At 39.4% G+C, this 14800-nt stretch overlaps 1 protein-coding gene across 1 annotated transcript in view; it reads left to right on the top strand.

Annotated features, from left to right (window-relative positions):
* MRPL1 (mitochondrial ribosomal protein L1) overlaps positions 1 to 8030 on the top strand; it is a 39185-nt gene extending 31155 nt beyond the window's left edge. Inside the window, exon 9 of the mRNA XM_024199917.1 lies at positions 5745 to 8030. Coding sequence (XP_024055685.1) covers positions 5745 to 5875 — 131 coding nt within the window. The 3' untranslated portion in view covers positions 5876 to 8030. The remainder of the gene's footprint in view (positions 1 to 5744) is intronic.
* The last annotated feature ends 6770 nt before the right edge of the window (positions 8031 to 14800 follow it).

Below are 14800 nucleotides of genomic sequence, written 5' to 3'. Positions count from 1 at the left end.
CTCGACTTTCTGTAGCAATTGCTCCCGCTACCACACAGCGCTTGTGTTCACCTCTCACTGTTGTTGCATGTTATCTGTGGTGCTTGAAATTCCTGGCAGGATTTTATTTCTTTCCTATAGAAAATAAACTTTTTTAAAGGGTTCAGTGTTTTAGAAAAGATGTGGCTGATTGGATCACCCGAAGGATTAGTAATCAGTAGAAACAATAGAAGTCAAGTATCCTGACTTTCCAAGGTGTTTTGATAACTACATCAATCTAATAAAGTGGACATAAGCTGCTGAAGTGGCTCAATGTTGAGAAAGAGTCAGTTTTGCTCTTCAATGACTAATTCTTGTGATTTTAGTGTGTAGTGGTTACCACAAGGGGGTAAATTTTTATTTTAGATTCCTAAAAGTCAAACTTTAACCTAGGTAACAACTGAAAGGTGATGTACAAAATCTACCATTCTAAGTAGTTGCTGCTAGTTTCCTATTTTCCATTCTTCTCAAGCCCCCCTCTGCACAACGTATAACAACCAAAAGTTACAGGATGTTTTCTTTACCATATGTGCATATAACCATGTCACTGAACATGCATGCTTAGTGTATAGCTCTCCTTATGAAAAAATATTCACTAAATTAAGCATGCAGATTCATATGTTGCAACATAAAATAATTTGTATTCATACGTCCCCCAAAGAGAACCTAATATATTTGACTTTTCTTTGGTTCCTTTTGTAGAAAGGCTCATTTTCCATTCAATAGCAGGAGTCCAGCTGGAATGGGGAAGTTGTTGGTGTTTTTCCATTAATGAATGTTTAGAATATAAATGACTAATTTATGAGTTTCTATAGATCTGCAGCTAGGGAAAATTAATTCTGCTGTGTTCCATATCCCTGGAGACAAAAATATGAAATCTAGGATTAGTTTTTCTCTACAATTTTTCTTGCCTGACATACCTAATAACAATTCAAAAAAACGCCAGCTGCCCAGCAGTCAGTGACGTTGTATATTAACGTTGAGCTGCACTTAGCATTGGGGAAAAAAGATTAACTGTTCTAAATGAGAAATTTTAAATCATCACAAACAGTGCTACAAAGGAATAATGATAACAAAGATGAATATTTAATCAAAGTGGTGATTACTTTGGGACTAGAGCAATATTGTGTGTGTTTGTAGCACACTTGAAGTTTGCATTTATTACATTATTTGCCTTATTATATTTCAATGCAGTATTCCATTTAAACTCCTTATTTAGTTCATTTTCAATGCTGTATTCTATTGCTTGCATTTTTTAGCACCAGCCATACATTTGGTGCTATCAAATGTTGTCATTTCCCCTTTTGATATTTCCCTCTGTGATTCCTGACCTCCCACATCAAATGGACCACTAAGCTCCCTTTCCTGAATCCATCTTGGCTTTTCCTTTTCACTCCCCTCTCACCCTAAATAGGAATTTAGAACCACGACAGCCCTCGCTACCTTGTTCTTCAGGTGCAAGGCATGCTTCTTCGACCTTGCCGTAGCTAATATAAACACAGAGCATACTGTACTTATAACTTATTTAAAAACACAATGCATGCACTTCCCCGTGGGAGAGGCGATGAGAGAGAGAGAGAGTGAACTGCACGTGACAAACAGTCACATCACTTAATGTATTATTGGTGCACGCTCTCATTATGGTGATGAAGGAAGCTTAAGAACCTGTAGAACCCAAACAGAAGCCTGATCTCTCTCCTTTTCACAGGAGTGGGGCTTCCCAGCCCCTCACCAAGCTCTCCATTACTGTTGAACCTCATTCCTTTTGTGCTTTTGAAGGGGCCTCCAGGTAGGGTCAGACTGCCCTGTCTACCCCTCTTCCCCTCTCAGGTGTGTGGCTGTGCTCACCAGATGCTCTACCGTCCTCTCTCGCTGTCAGGTGAAGTCTGTGTGTGGTAATGCTGAGCCGGACCATGTTTCTTCTGAGCGGAAATATGGACAATGCACCGTGGAGGTTGATTGCAGGAGTGCTGCTCTTTATTTCCTTCTGCTCGAATGTGAAGACAGCTCTGGGAGATGCATATCTCTTTGGAGGTGTAACACGTTTCCTCAGTCTGATTGAGCTCTTAGTCTAGAGTTCTGCCCTATTACTCCACTCTGCCCACTTGAGTTAGTTCCCACCATCCTGGAAAATAGATGGTCAGGTAAATCTCTACCTGGTCAAAGTGGGTATTTTTAATGAATAGAGATAAATCCTCAGTTTGAAATGAGCTTTTTCTATTATCAGGGAAAATTTTGTACGTTACTGTACAAATTTCAAAACCTCCTAAGTGATGTATTTAGGAACCTAAGTCACTTTTGAAAATTTTACCTTAGGATTACATGTTTGGTTGCAAGAACAAGAAGTTTATAGGCTGCTAAGGCATCTACATTATATACTAGTGGTACTGCTCCAGTCAGAATAACTGAACCATAACCATATTGATTTTGAATGAATCTGTAAAATTTTAAAAACTGCAGTACTTTTGTTAAGGGTTCTTCCCCACTTTGAACTTTAGGGTACAGATGTGGGGACCTACATGAGAACCTTTAAGCTTAACTACCAACTTAGATTTGGTTTTGCTGCCACCACCCAAATTATTTGAGTTATTTGGGAAACTTTGTCTACCACCACCTCCCTCTCCCCCGCCCCCCGCCCCAGAATATCACCCTCCCAAGTATTATAACCCTTCCCTGGGTAGCCTTGAGAAACTTTTCCACCAATTTTTTTGGTGAACACTGATCCAAACCCTTGGATCTTAAAACAAGGAGAAATTAACCCTTTCCCCCTCCTTTTCCCCCCACCAATTCCTGGTGAGTCCAGATCCAACCCCCTTGGATCTTAAAACAAGGAAAAATTAATTAGGTTTTTAAAAAGAAGGCTTTTAATTAAAGAAAGAAGGGTAAAAATTATTTTTGTAAAATCAGGATGGAAAATAACTTTACAGGGTAATCAGATTCAAAGAGCCCAGAGGAACCCCCTCTAGCAAATAGAGGTAAACACTCTAGCAAAAGGAACATTTACAATTTGAGAAAATAAAGATAAAACTAAAACGCCTTGCCTGACTGTTACTTACAAGTTTGAAATATGAGAAACTTGTTCAGAAAGATTTGGAGAGCATGGATTGATGCCTGGTCCCTTTTAGTCCCAAGAGCGAACAACCCCCAATACAAAGAGCACAAACAAAAGCCTTCTCCCCACCAAGATTTGAAAGTATCTTGTCCCCTTATTGGTCCTTTGGGTCAGATGTCAGCCAGGTTACCTGAGCTTCTTAACCCTTTACAGGTAAAAGGATTTTGATGTCTTTGGCCAGGAGGGAGTTTATAGTATTGTACACAGGAGAGCTGTTACCCTTCCCTTTATAGTTATGACAACTTTTCTCATAAATACACACACGTGTATAACATACTCAGAGAATTAGTATGTAAGGTCCCCTGGGAAGAAAATGTAAGGGAAAAAGAAGTTCAGGAGAGTTGGTAGTTTCTCAGAGTAAATATTTAAGGCAACAACAAACTATCCTAATGCAAAGAAATATAGGAAGACTAGTAAGATGGCTCCAGTAGGAGCTCTTTAAGTTACCTGAAAATCAAAAAGGATTACTACTAAAAAGTGGAATCATGGACATAGCTAAGGATCAGTATTAAAAATAGCCCCAGCATGTAGGGACAAAATCAGAAAAGCTAAGGCACAAAATGAGTTACACTTAGCAAGGGACATAAACGGCAATAAGAAGCGGTTCCATAAATGCATTAGGAGCAAGAGAAAGATGAAGGAAAATGTAAGTCCACTATTTACAAGGGAAGGAGAGCTACCAGTGGACAACATCAAAAAGGCTGAGGTGTTTAATACCTATCTTTCTTCAGTCTTCTCTTAAAGCAAAAAAAACCATTAATGGTGACTAGATGCTTAACACAGTATTAAAAAGGAGGGAGGCAAGAATAGGGAATGGACAGGTTAAAGAATATTTAGATAAATTACATGTATCTAAAGCGGAGCCTGAGTAAATTGAGCCTAGGATCCATAAAGAACTAGCTAAAGAAATCTCGGAACCACTAGCGATTATTTTCGAGAACTCAGAGGAAGGGTGAGGTCCCAGAGGACGGGAGAAGGGCAAATGTGGTACCTATCTTTAAAAAAGATAACATAGAGGACCTGGAGAATTGTAGACCACTCAGCCTAACTTCAGTACTTGGAAAGATACTGGAATAAATTATTAAGCTACAAATTTGTAAGCACCTATGAGATAATAGGATGATAAAATAGCCTACAGGGATTTGTCAAGAACAAATCATGCTAAACCAACCTAACTTTCTTCTTTGACTGGGTAATTTGGCCTAGTGGATGAAGGGAGAGCAGTAGACATGATTTATCTCCATTTTAATAAAGTTTTTGACACAGTCCCACATGACATTCTCATAAGCAAACTAGGGAAATGTGGTCTAGGTAAAATTACTATATAGTGGGTTCACAACTGGTTGAATGACCAGACTCAGAGTAGTTATCAGTGGTTCACTGTCAAACTGGGAGGACATACTTAGTGGGGTTTTGCAGGGGTCTGTTCTGGTCAGTATTTTCATTAATGACTTGGGTAATGGAGTGGAGACTGTGCTTCTAAAATTTGTGGATGATACCAAGTTGGGAGGTGTTGCAAGCACTTTGGAGGACAGGATTAGAATTCAAAATGACCTTGATAAATTGGAGAATTGGTCTGAAATCAACAAGATGAAACTCAGTAAAGACAAGTGCGAAGTATTACACTTAGGAAGAAGAAATTAAATGCACAACTACAAAATGGGGAATGACTGGCTAGCCAATAGTGCTCCAGAAAAGGATGTTGGGGTTATACTAGATCACAAATTGAATAAGAGCCAGCAATATGGTGCAGTTGCAAAAAAGGCTAATATCATTCTGGGGGTGTATTGACAAGAGTGTCATATAAGACATGGGAGGTGATTGTTCCACTGCGCTTGGCACTGGTGAGGCCTCAGCTGGAGTACTATGTCCAGGTTTGGGTGCAACACTTTAAGAATCATGTGGACAAGTTGGACAGGGTCCAGAGCAAACCTGCCCTGTGGGGAAAGGTTAAGAAAACTGGACATGTTCAGTCTTGAGAAAAGAAGAGTGATGGTGGTGGGGGGAACCTGAGAACAGTCTTCAAATATGTTATGTGCTGTCAGAAAGAGGACTGTGATCAATTGGTCACCATGTCCTCTGAAGGTCAGACAAGAAGCAATGGGCTTAATTTTCAGCAAGGGAGATTTAGGTTAGATATTGGGGAAAACTTCCTAACTATAAGGGTAATTAAGCACTGGAATAGGCTTCCAAGGGAGATTGTGGGATTCCTGTTGTTGGAGGTTTTAAAGACCAGGTTAGACAAACATCTGTCAGGGATGATCTTAGATATGCTTGGTCCTGGCTCAGCTCAGGGGGCTGGACTAGATGATCTTTCAAGTTCTCTGCTAGCTCTACATTTCTCTGATCCCATGTCTGTATATAAGCATCATATCAGCACCGGTGTAAACTGACAACATTGTGGTTGAGAAATAAAGTGGAAATCAGGTGGTGTCCCAAGACATCTTTTAACCCCATGTGGCTTGGTGATATACTGCTTGTCTTTAAACAACTGCTGGGAGGTAGGGGTGGATATGGCACACATCATGATCAGGTAAGTCATCCTGCAGGTATAAAAAATTCTACTAGAATAATTCAGAAGTTATTTTCTATTTTCTGTGTTTTGTTTTTTTAGGCCCATTTGTGCAACGCTTGATTATTCGAAGTTCAACGAGTGAAGGTTTAAAACTAAATCTCAAGCGTTTTCTCCCTCAAGTAGAGGAAGTGGACAAAGAAGATGTTAAAGAAACAGAAGCTCCAAGATAGCCTATCAGTGTATTATACTGCAAATTCTCTTAGCATTTTATGTTCAAGAATCTCCAGGAGTATTTAAAAATGTGTTTTCCTATTAATTTGTTTGAGTACTCTCAGAAATTGGTGGTGTAGCCTAGATCTCATCTTTAAAAAAAAAAAAAAAAAAAAAAGTTAATAAATGTCATGTTTGAGATTTTGTTTTTAATTCCTGCAGTATCAAAGGTATCTTTAGACTTTGAGACACTTGACATTTCCTCCATGTGCAGGTGAAAGCTTTCATCAAGTTACGTTTGTTACACGTATTGTGATTTAACCAAAACTTACTTTATTATAAATTCCCATCATTATTGTATAACCTTCCAGGGCAATAGTCTCTTAATTATGCATGCTTAATTCTCCATTACTGCTAATGGGAATGATGGGCCCAATCCTTCAAGGTGCTGAGTATGCTCCATTCCGGTTGAAACCAATGGGAATAGAGTACTTGGCACTTTGCAGGATTGGGTCCTGTGTATGCTTTAATGTACACTAGTTGCACTAGTTCATTTTGTTGGAGATAGATGTAGGTTTACTAGACAGAAATGGGTCAAATTCCACTCTCCGTAACAGCAGTATAAAAATTAATAACTCCACTGCAGTCAGTTGGTGTTACTCCTGAAATTTGCTGGAAATGTCATTCTGCTCTGCACATGATGTTTACAGGGGGAAGGGATTGCCAAGGGAAGTATAAGCTTTTCTTTGTACTTCTGTGATCCATGGGCCTTTGAGTGAAGGATAGCCCCTGGGATAAGAAGTCCTTATCTTTTGTTAAGATGAAGACATTCTGTTAAAGGAAGAGAGAGAGATCACATGGATATACATAAATATCTTGGTTTTTTTAGTTCTAAAACAGTTAACGACTGGAGCTTGGGTTCTAGGACCCTGCGAGGTGGCAGAGTACCAGAGCTGTAGCCAGAGACTGAACATCTACACTGCAGTTAGACAGCCCCTTGGTCTGAGTTAACTGGCATGGACCAGCCACAGGTGTCTAACTGCAGTGTAGACATACCCTGAGAAGCCTTATCCCCCCGCCTTCCATCTGACACTATAGAAGACCCCCCTTGCCCTGGGGGCTGGGCACAGTGAAGCCTGTGGCGGAGTGCTCTTCCTGAGGTCATCTGTTTGTTTGCAGGGATTTCCTTGCATAAGAATGACAATAGTTAGCATTCTCACATAGATTTCCCATACAGACTCTGTAACAGCCCTGGGGTTGTAGGACATGTATGAGTAAGGAATGAGTAGTATCTGGGAGCTGTATTGCTATGGGCATAGTGATGGGCCAGACCTGCATATGTGCACTGCGGTTTGTAGAATTTACCTGTGTACTTCAGGGCAGCTGGCAGCCCAGAGCCCCCTGACAGAACGATGTAAAGGAAACTCAGTGACTTTCCTGTCTCTTCTGCAGGCTTTACCTGCATGACCCTTCAATTCTTGGCCAACAAAAATGATTAGAGTTGGCTGGAAGGTTTTTAATTGAGAGATGGCTTTTTATTGTGAAAAATATGTAAAAAAAAAAAAAAAAAAAATTGGTCTGGTATAAGTAAATGAAAAATAGATAGTTTGATTACAAAAAACTCAAAAAATGGGTCTGGTTTCAAACCTTTTAAACCGCCAACAGCTTTGGAATTTTTTGCCGAATTAGTGTTTAACTTTTTTGACCAGCTGTAGGGTTATGCAATTAGTTGAATCAATAACATTGAAAGCTTTTGGTACCAACTAGCAGTTAACATTAATCATTGTAATTCAAAATTGACCATTATATTTACCTCAGAATTGATGTGATTAATATGGTACATGTGGACTGTAATTACGTGCCTTTTTTCTCCACGATGTACTTTTTGAGTAAAAGCTTTGAGACTGTAGCATAAGAACTCATGAAATTTTAACTAGTTGTCCAAAAATAATTTTACTCCACTTTACTGTGTGTAGAAACAAACAAAACCCCCTCTACCAAAGCATTATAAACTCACTGATCATAACCAGTAGGTGGCATTCATCTTCTGTGCAGAACAGTACAACTTAATTTGTCATGATGTGTTTTCTCAAGTCATCAAAGCACAGATCAAGAAAATTGAGGCCAAGAACTTGACATGATTCAGAATGGAAACTGGATATCCAGAAATCTAGAGTTATCAATGACAAAAATTTTGGAAGGTATGTTAAACGTTGTGGTCCAGGGTCTAAGACAATCTCCAATACTAGTGATCAGGATGAGGCCTAATATAGGAGGCAGATAATCCCTCATTCTTCCTCTGAAGTATCTAACTTCTGTCAGACAGGATGCTGGTCCAGATGGACCTCGCCACCTGATCCAGTAACCCCTCAAATCAAAGGGAGTCCTTCCATTGACTCTCTATCAGGCAGTAGGTGAATAGATACTGTCTTGGATTGGAGATAAAATCCAGTGAGACATTACTGCACAATACTTTTTTCCTCAAGTAATCTTTTTTTGCCACCAAAAATGTTACCAAGATATGAATATTAAAACCTGGGTTAATTTCATGTTCATGAAAGTGAGTGGCTGACATTGCTAGCAAAAATAGAGTGTCCAATTATGTGATGTGTTTGAAGATGTAGACTCTCCTCTACTAGACTGAAACAACCAACTTACTTTAAATGTTGACTGCATTAGGAGTTGGACCAAATTCCAGAGAGTTGACAAGCTAATCCACTGTATCACCTATCCTTATAGAAATGTCTGTATTCTAGTTTAAAGTAGTGGAAATGTAGATATTAATTAAAACAATCTGTAAATATCATAGATAAAAATGTTTGCCATTTTTTCTTCATTTTTAGCAGAAGTTAGAATAAGTTGTAAGGTATTTCTTATAGCACTTGGGAAGCTCTGGCATATTAACCTATGAGCCACCACTTTTGGCAACAGCCAATGCACGGAAGAGGGTGAAAATTCATACATAGAATTGTTCACCTTTTCCTGTGATTTAATTCAGTTATATCTGTCACCTACTGGATGCTCTCTGACCACTGGCATGTGGTGTCCACTGAATTCTTGTATATACTGATGCCAGTATCCTAGCAACCTCAAGAGCGAGTTTAGTAGAATGTATTTGGAGTGCAATATGGTTAATCTCAAATTTAGGCACTGGAAAGGTGTAAGTATTGGTGAGAATTTTATAGTAACTTTTTAGTAAATACCAAAAATGAAACTTGTTCCAAGAACTCCCAGGATATTTTTGTCTAGCTTCACTAAATAAACTGTACTACAGTAGCATCTAGAACCTCCCACTGAAATTGAAGCCCTAATGTACAAACACCATATATGACAATCCCTGCTCAGAAGTCTGAATGGACAAGATCAATGAAAGGTGGAAGGGGAAAGATAGGAATAGGGAAGTGAAGTGATGTGCCCAGGGTCACACAACAATCAGTGACAGAGCTTGAATTGAATTTAGGTCTCTTGATTGACAGCCCAGTGTCTCATCCACTAGTCCATACTGACTCTAAAAGCAACAACAACAAAAAAGGCAAACTAATTACCAGAAATATTTTGTACACTGAGCAGAAATTACTACGTTCAGCTTTCCTGTATTAGAGACTCCTGCCATGAGCACTGGATGCCTTCAGTGACAATGGACTATGGCGCTTTTGCCTCTAATCTACAAGTTCAAATGCAGGACAAAAGTGACCCAAAATAACTACCACTGGAAGGCTGCCTGGTGATCTGTGTTAAGGAGTTGGTGATCTTAGGTGTGTGCATAACAAAACTCACCGTTGCAATTTGTCTCAATTGGTATCCTAAATTGAAGAAATGGGGTTTGCGTTTAATTCTGGACGTGGTGATGTAGGGCAGTTCTTATCTTTAGCAGGACTGAGTCCATAGTCTAGGACCTGTTCTGGTGATGAGAGAGTTCTGTCCCCTGTACTCACCGATGTCTCCCTATTGGTCAGCAGTTTCATTGTTCTACTCTCATGGAAGATCATGGCCACAGAAGGAGAGGTAATTCCTTGGGCAGCTAGGGTAAGTTCCTTGAAGGGATTTGAATATCTTGAACTGTCCTCTGTATTCAGTGGGAAGCCAGTGTGCAGATCAGAGCACTGAGTTAATGTGCTCACAGCAACCTGTGTTGCTAAGCAAATGGGCTGCTGTTTTGTATTTTTCAGGACATATGACTTCATTCCTAAGTTATGTAAAACTGTACCACAACTAACAATAAGCATGTCTCAAATATATAACTGTCTGCGGTTAGAAAAACAGAATTTGTAAGACTTTCTGTAGAAGCATCATCTGGTGAGTCCTAATTATTTCAGCAAAGAAAGGTAGGTGGCACAAAATGTTTTGCCTGTGGCATCAGTACACCTCAGGCAAGCTCTGTTTATGCAGAGAAGGAGTGGGGTGGCAAAAGAGAAATGGGCAGTGGATCAGGGTGGTCTTTGTCCCCAAAGAGAAATAGGAAAATGGGCCTTTCCAAGTTGTGTAGTTCAGCTGTCCTTTGAATTTGGGAGCCCATCGATGAAGGCAGAGACATCTGTTTTCACACAGTAGAGCAGCAGTTTAATAGATAACCCTGGGAACATGCAATCCTTTAGATGAGAATTAAATTTGTGCCTGCTATCTCTGTATAGGGTTCTGCGTACATCTTGAAGGAGCTGTCAGTGATTTTTCATTTTTTTTTTTACAAGTGCTGGGTAGAGTATGAAATGGTTTACTATTGAGAATAGTTCACTCAGACAAAGCATATATTGTGTGCATTCAGTTTCCACTAAACCTGCTCTTTTTTATGCTAAGTAATGTTATACAGAAGTAACTTTTATGAGATACTGTAATATGGAACACTCTAAGCTTGTGAATTGAAGGGAGCTAGCCGTTTTTAGTGAAATTAGAAAATATTTACAATCATAAAGAATGTCTTACAGCATCTATTGCATGTGATTTATTCCTTCCCCCTCCAGTCTCTCATTCATTTAAAAGATGGTCCAATTAATGAAGCACAAATATCCAGACAATTTTATACCATTACTTCTGAAACTGTAAGGCTGACCTTCATAGAGCAGTCCTTTCTTGAAACAAAACAAAACAAAACAAAACCCTATAGAATTCAATAGTCCTGGTGCAAAAACCATGTAGTAGTACTATATCTGTTGTCAGTTGTAATGTTGGGATCAGGCCCTATTTAGTTGGGTCTGCGAATACTTAAATTGTTTGATGGTAAATGAAATTATTCTGATAAAATTGTAAAAATAACGTGTCTTTGGGTTGGACGTTATTAGGGCAAGGTATGATTTTACCTGTATCAGCCACCTAATTTAGAACTCTGAGATAATTGTTGTAAGAAGATGCGAGTTGATGGATGTGCTGATTAGGCCATTAGCTATTATCATAAAATATCAGTTTTTGCTAAGGTTGGACCCCATTACTCAACACAGAAGGCGGACCCCATACATTCTGTCTTTTGCTTTTTTAGAAGGCCATCTGTTTGTGGTAAACCCAGCAAACTTTTGCAAGGCAATGGTCATTCATGCTGGCACTCTCCACACTGAGATAAGACCTAAAGACTACTCACTGTGAGAGAACTGAGACATGTTGACTTGGATCCAGAATACTTGGATCATCTAATTAGCCCTGAAGCTACAAAGGTGGTCCATGAGGTGGAGAAAGCAGAAGATGACCCCTATGAAAGTGAAGATCATGTGGAAGGGGAGTATTTTCTCCAGAGCAGACACTGACAACATTGGAAAGTGACATGCCCCTCCCTTCCCTGGATACGTCTCTGGAGGAAAAAGAAGTAAAAGACTTGAGTCATCAGCTATATGCCTGCCTGACCCAGTTTGTTACTGAGACTTCCCTGTGTTCTGAGTTCTGACCTTTTCCATCAGCTGGTACCAGTTAACCACCACCACAAGAGTTAAAGATCCCAAGAAATGAAGTTTTAACTCTTTCCTTTTATTTTACAGGAGGGATACCTCTATGCTTCAATGTCTTTCTAAAAGATCTGCTCTAGGAATTATTTTGTGGAAGTTCTCTGGCCTGTGGTATACAGGAGGTCAGACTAGATGATCAGAATAGTCCTTTCTGGCCTAGGAGAGAGAAACTGTCTGTGTGTAAATGGCACCTTTCATGGTTTCCTAAAAGTAAAATGGACGTTTCATCCAACTAGTCAGAACATTCTCTAAAGTTAAAAAGTCGTTTTTGAAAGCTGCTGCTGTGTATGATTGCCCCATCACCGCTGTAATTAAGACTAGAAAGGCTTCTGTGCTATTGTGTGTGAACATATCCTGGAACAGCGGCATTTATGGAGGAGGTGTAAAAGTGGAATTTCTGAGAAGCATTCTAACAGTTATACTTTCTTAAGGTGGACCAAGATGGAATTACCACTTACTTTAGGTGATCTCACTTAGCAAAGGTCTTAAGACCAGAATGGACATTTATGTTCTATGGCCACTCATGTCCTTCACCAGCTGGTTGGGGTCATAGAAACTGGCTCTTCCTGAAATTCTCCAGGAATTGCAGGTTAGCAAAAGTGATTCGTCTCATGTCAGCCTCATAATTTGATTTAATTACCCACTGTATTGATTTATTTATTGGATAATTTGAACCTGTTGATTTATTGATTCAGTTTTAATTGTCATTTGATTTTAATAATTGTTTTATTCTTACATGGCTCAGTGATATGTATGTTTAGTTTTATATTTACTTGCTTATTCTTAATATCCATAAAAGTTCACAAAGTTGGTTTATTCTACCAACATTTTAATATGGGTCAAGTATCCTGAAGGGCAAAGATCAGTAAAGTGTGTGGGAGCAACCTCTCTCTGTCTCTAAATGACTACCTATGTCCCACACATTACAGATTCGTCTCTATATGCGGTTTAAGGAAGCCAAGGAAAGATGAAATAAAGATACTTTAATTTTTAACAGGGGTGTAGTTTTGTAAGCACATGCCAAGACCTAATTCCATAATTTAATAAGTACCGATTGCCATCATTACTTTGAGTTGCAATAGCAATAGACCCCAGCTGCTATTTGCATCCTGCTGTGCAAGGTGCTTTACGTGCACATAGAATATCTCTGCCTTGAAGGGCTTACAGTCTAAATAGAGAAGACACATAAAGGGTGGAAGAAGGAAGTAGTAGTATCCCCATTTAGACATGGTGTTGAGGCAAGATTAAGGGCTGATCTACAGACAGTTTTTGTACCACTAGAACTGTGTCTATTTAGAAACCAATAATATCTAAAGTGATACAACCGCTAGTGTCGACACGGTTTTATTGGTATAAAGGTGCTTATATCGGTCTAGCTTATCCCCAGACATTTATACCAGAATAACTGCATCAATTATTATTGGTGGTATTCTAGTGGTACAAAAACTGTGTAGACCCACTCTGAGTCACTGGCCCAAAGTCACATGGGATGTGTGGTGAGCTGGGGATTGAATCCAGATCCCCTGAGTCCCGGGCCAATGGCTTAATCAAAAGACTATCAAATATTGATTTATGAACAGAGGGTATATCGTTTGCTAAGACCAAAGTGGAAATGATTCAGCAAGAAGGAAGAGATGGGGGAACAAGAACAGGTTCCCCAAGCAGGCGAAGGCAGGGGTTGGGGAGGGGGGAAAGGGGAGAACTGGTTCCCCAAGAAAAAAAGTTGTGGGTCAGAGGAAACATCTACTGTAAACCTAAAGAATACACTACTCAAAATGCTGCATTTCCCCCCAAAAGGCCATTACCCCAATCCACATATGCTTGCTTTCTCTCTCCCTGCCAAATTTTAACACTCACATTTTTAACTGTGTCTGCCCAGGCTAACCTGGATTTGGTAATTTTGATTTCATCTAAAAATATTTGTTTAAAACAAAACAAAACAAAACAAGTTGAATCAGGTTACAACATCTAAGGTCACAGATCCTCTTCGAAGCTCAAAATGTGTGCACTTGTTACCCATAAGATAAAGTTAACGATTCTGACAAGGAATGACTGTTATTAATACTGGTGTCAAAAATAACGGCCCCCACTGTGCCTAATGGTAAGAATAGTGCACTTCAGTAAATGTACCACATTCAAAATGATGCATGACTCCATTTTAAGTTATCCTGTGTGAAGCTAACTATAGCTTTAAGCAAGGAGGAACAGCCCTTGAAACCACAGATTTGCAATTAATAGACACGGGAAAGTGTGCCCAAATAAGGAGGAAATATAAAAAGACGAGCACACACAAATTTAGGCGGAGTGCGTGACTTGACCTTCATGTCTAATCCAGTAATATAAATTGGTATGTTTCTCTTTAGAAAACTAAACTGCGTGGGTCAGACTAAGCTGACAAAGCTTTTATCAAAAATACTGGGTGGAAAGGAAAGCACTTAGAAAAGTGGAATATAGATGTCATGCATTCCATACCCAAAATTAAAGCTAGTGAGATTAGCCATTCCATACCAGAGATAGGAGCTGAATTTTCCAGTTTGCTAACAATTACCACTAGTGCTGTTCAACAGCTGCCTGTTAACTACACTCAGAGCAAAATATGCAGTTCAAAATATTCACAGCAAGTGATCTGATTCTAAAGATAACTCTTATCTTCAGTCGACCACTAAAATTATTTTATTTCCCTGGTGAAATAATATCAGTTCTCTGTGTTGCCAGAATTTAACCTGTTAGTCCTGGGCACAGCCCATATCTAAGTTAATGAGCTACCGGGTTAATGAATTCTGGAACGTAGCACATCAAGCAGAGATGAACCAGATTTTTAAAAGTGACCGATGATCTTGGAATGCTGGATTTTGGGTGCCCAACTTGAGGCATCATAAAGGGTGTGAATTTCAGAAAGTTCTGCACACCTGCTTGCTGAAATTGGGGCTCCTTTAAGATAACACGAGTTGAGCACTGAAAACAGAGGCGTCCTAAATGACTAGTCAGTCTTGAAAATCTTGGCCAAGACTAATAATA

Source organism: Terrapene carolina, unplaced genomic scaffold (genome assembly GCF_002925995.2).
Source record: "Terrapene carolina triunguis isolate 2854851 unplaced genomic scaffold, T_m_triunguis-2.0 Scaffold136, whole genome shotgun sequence".
Classification (NCBI taxonomy): Eukaryota; Metazoa; Chordata; order Testudines; family Emydidae; genus Terrapene; species Terrapene triunguis.
This window is presented reverse-complemented; position numbering and strand designations above follow the sequence as displayed.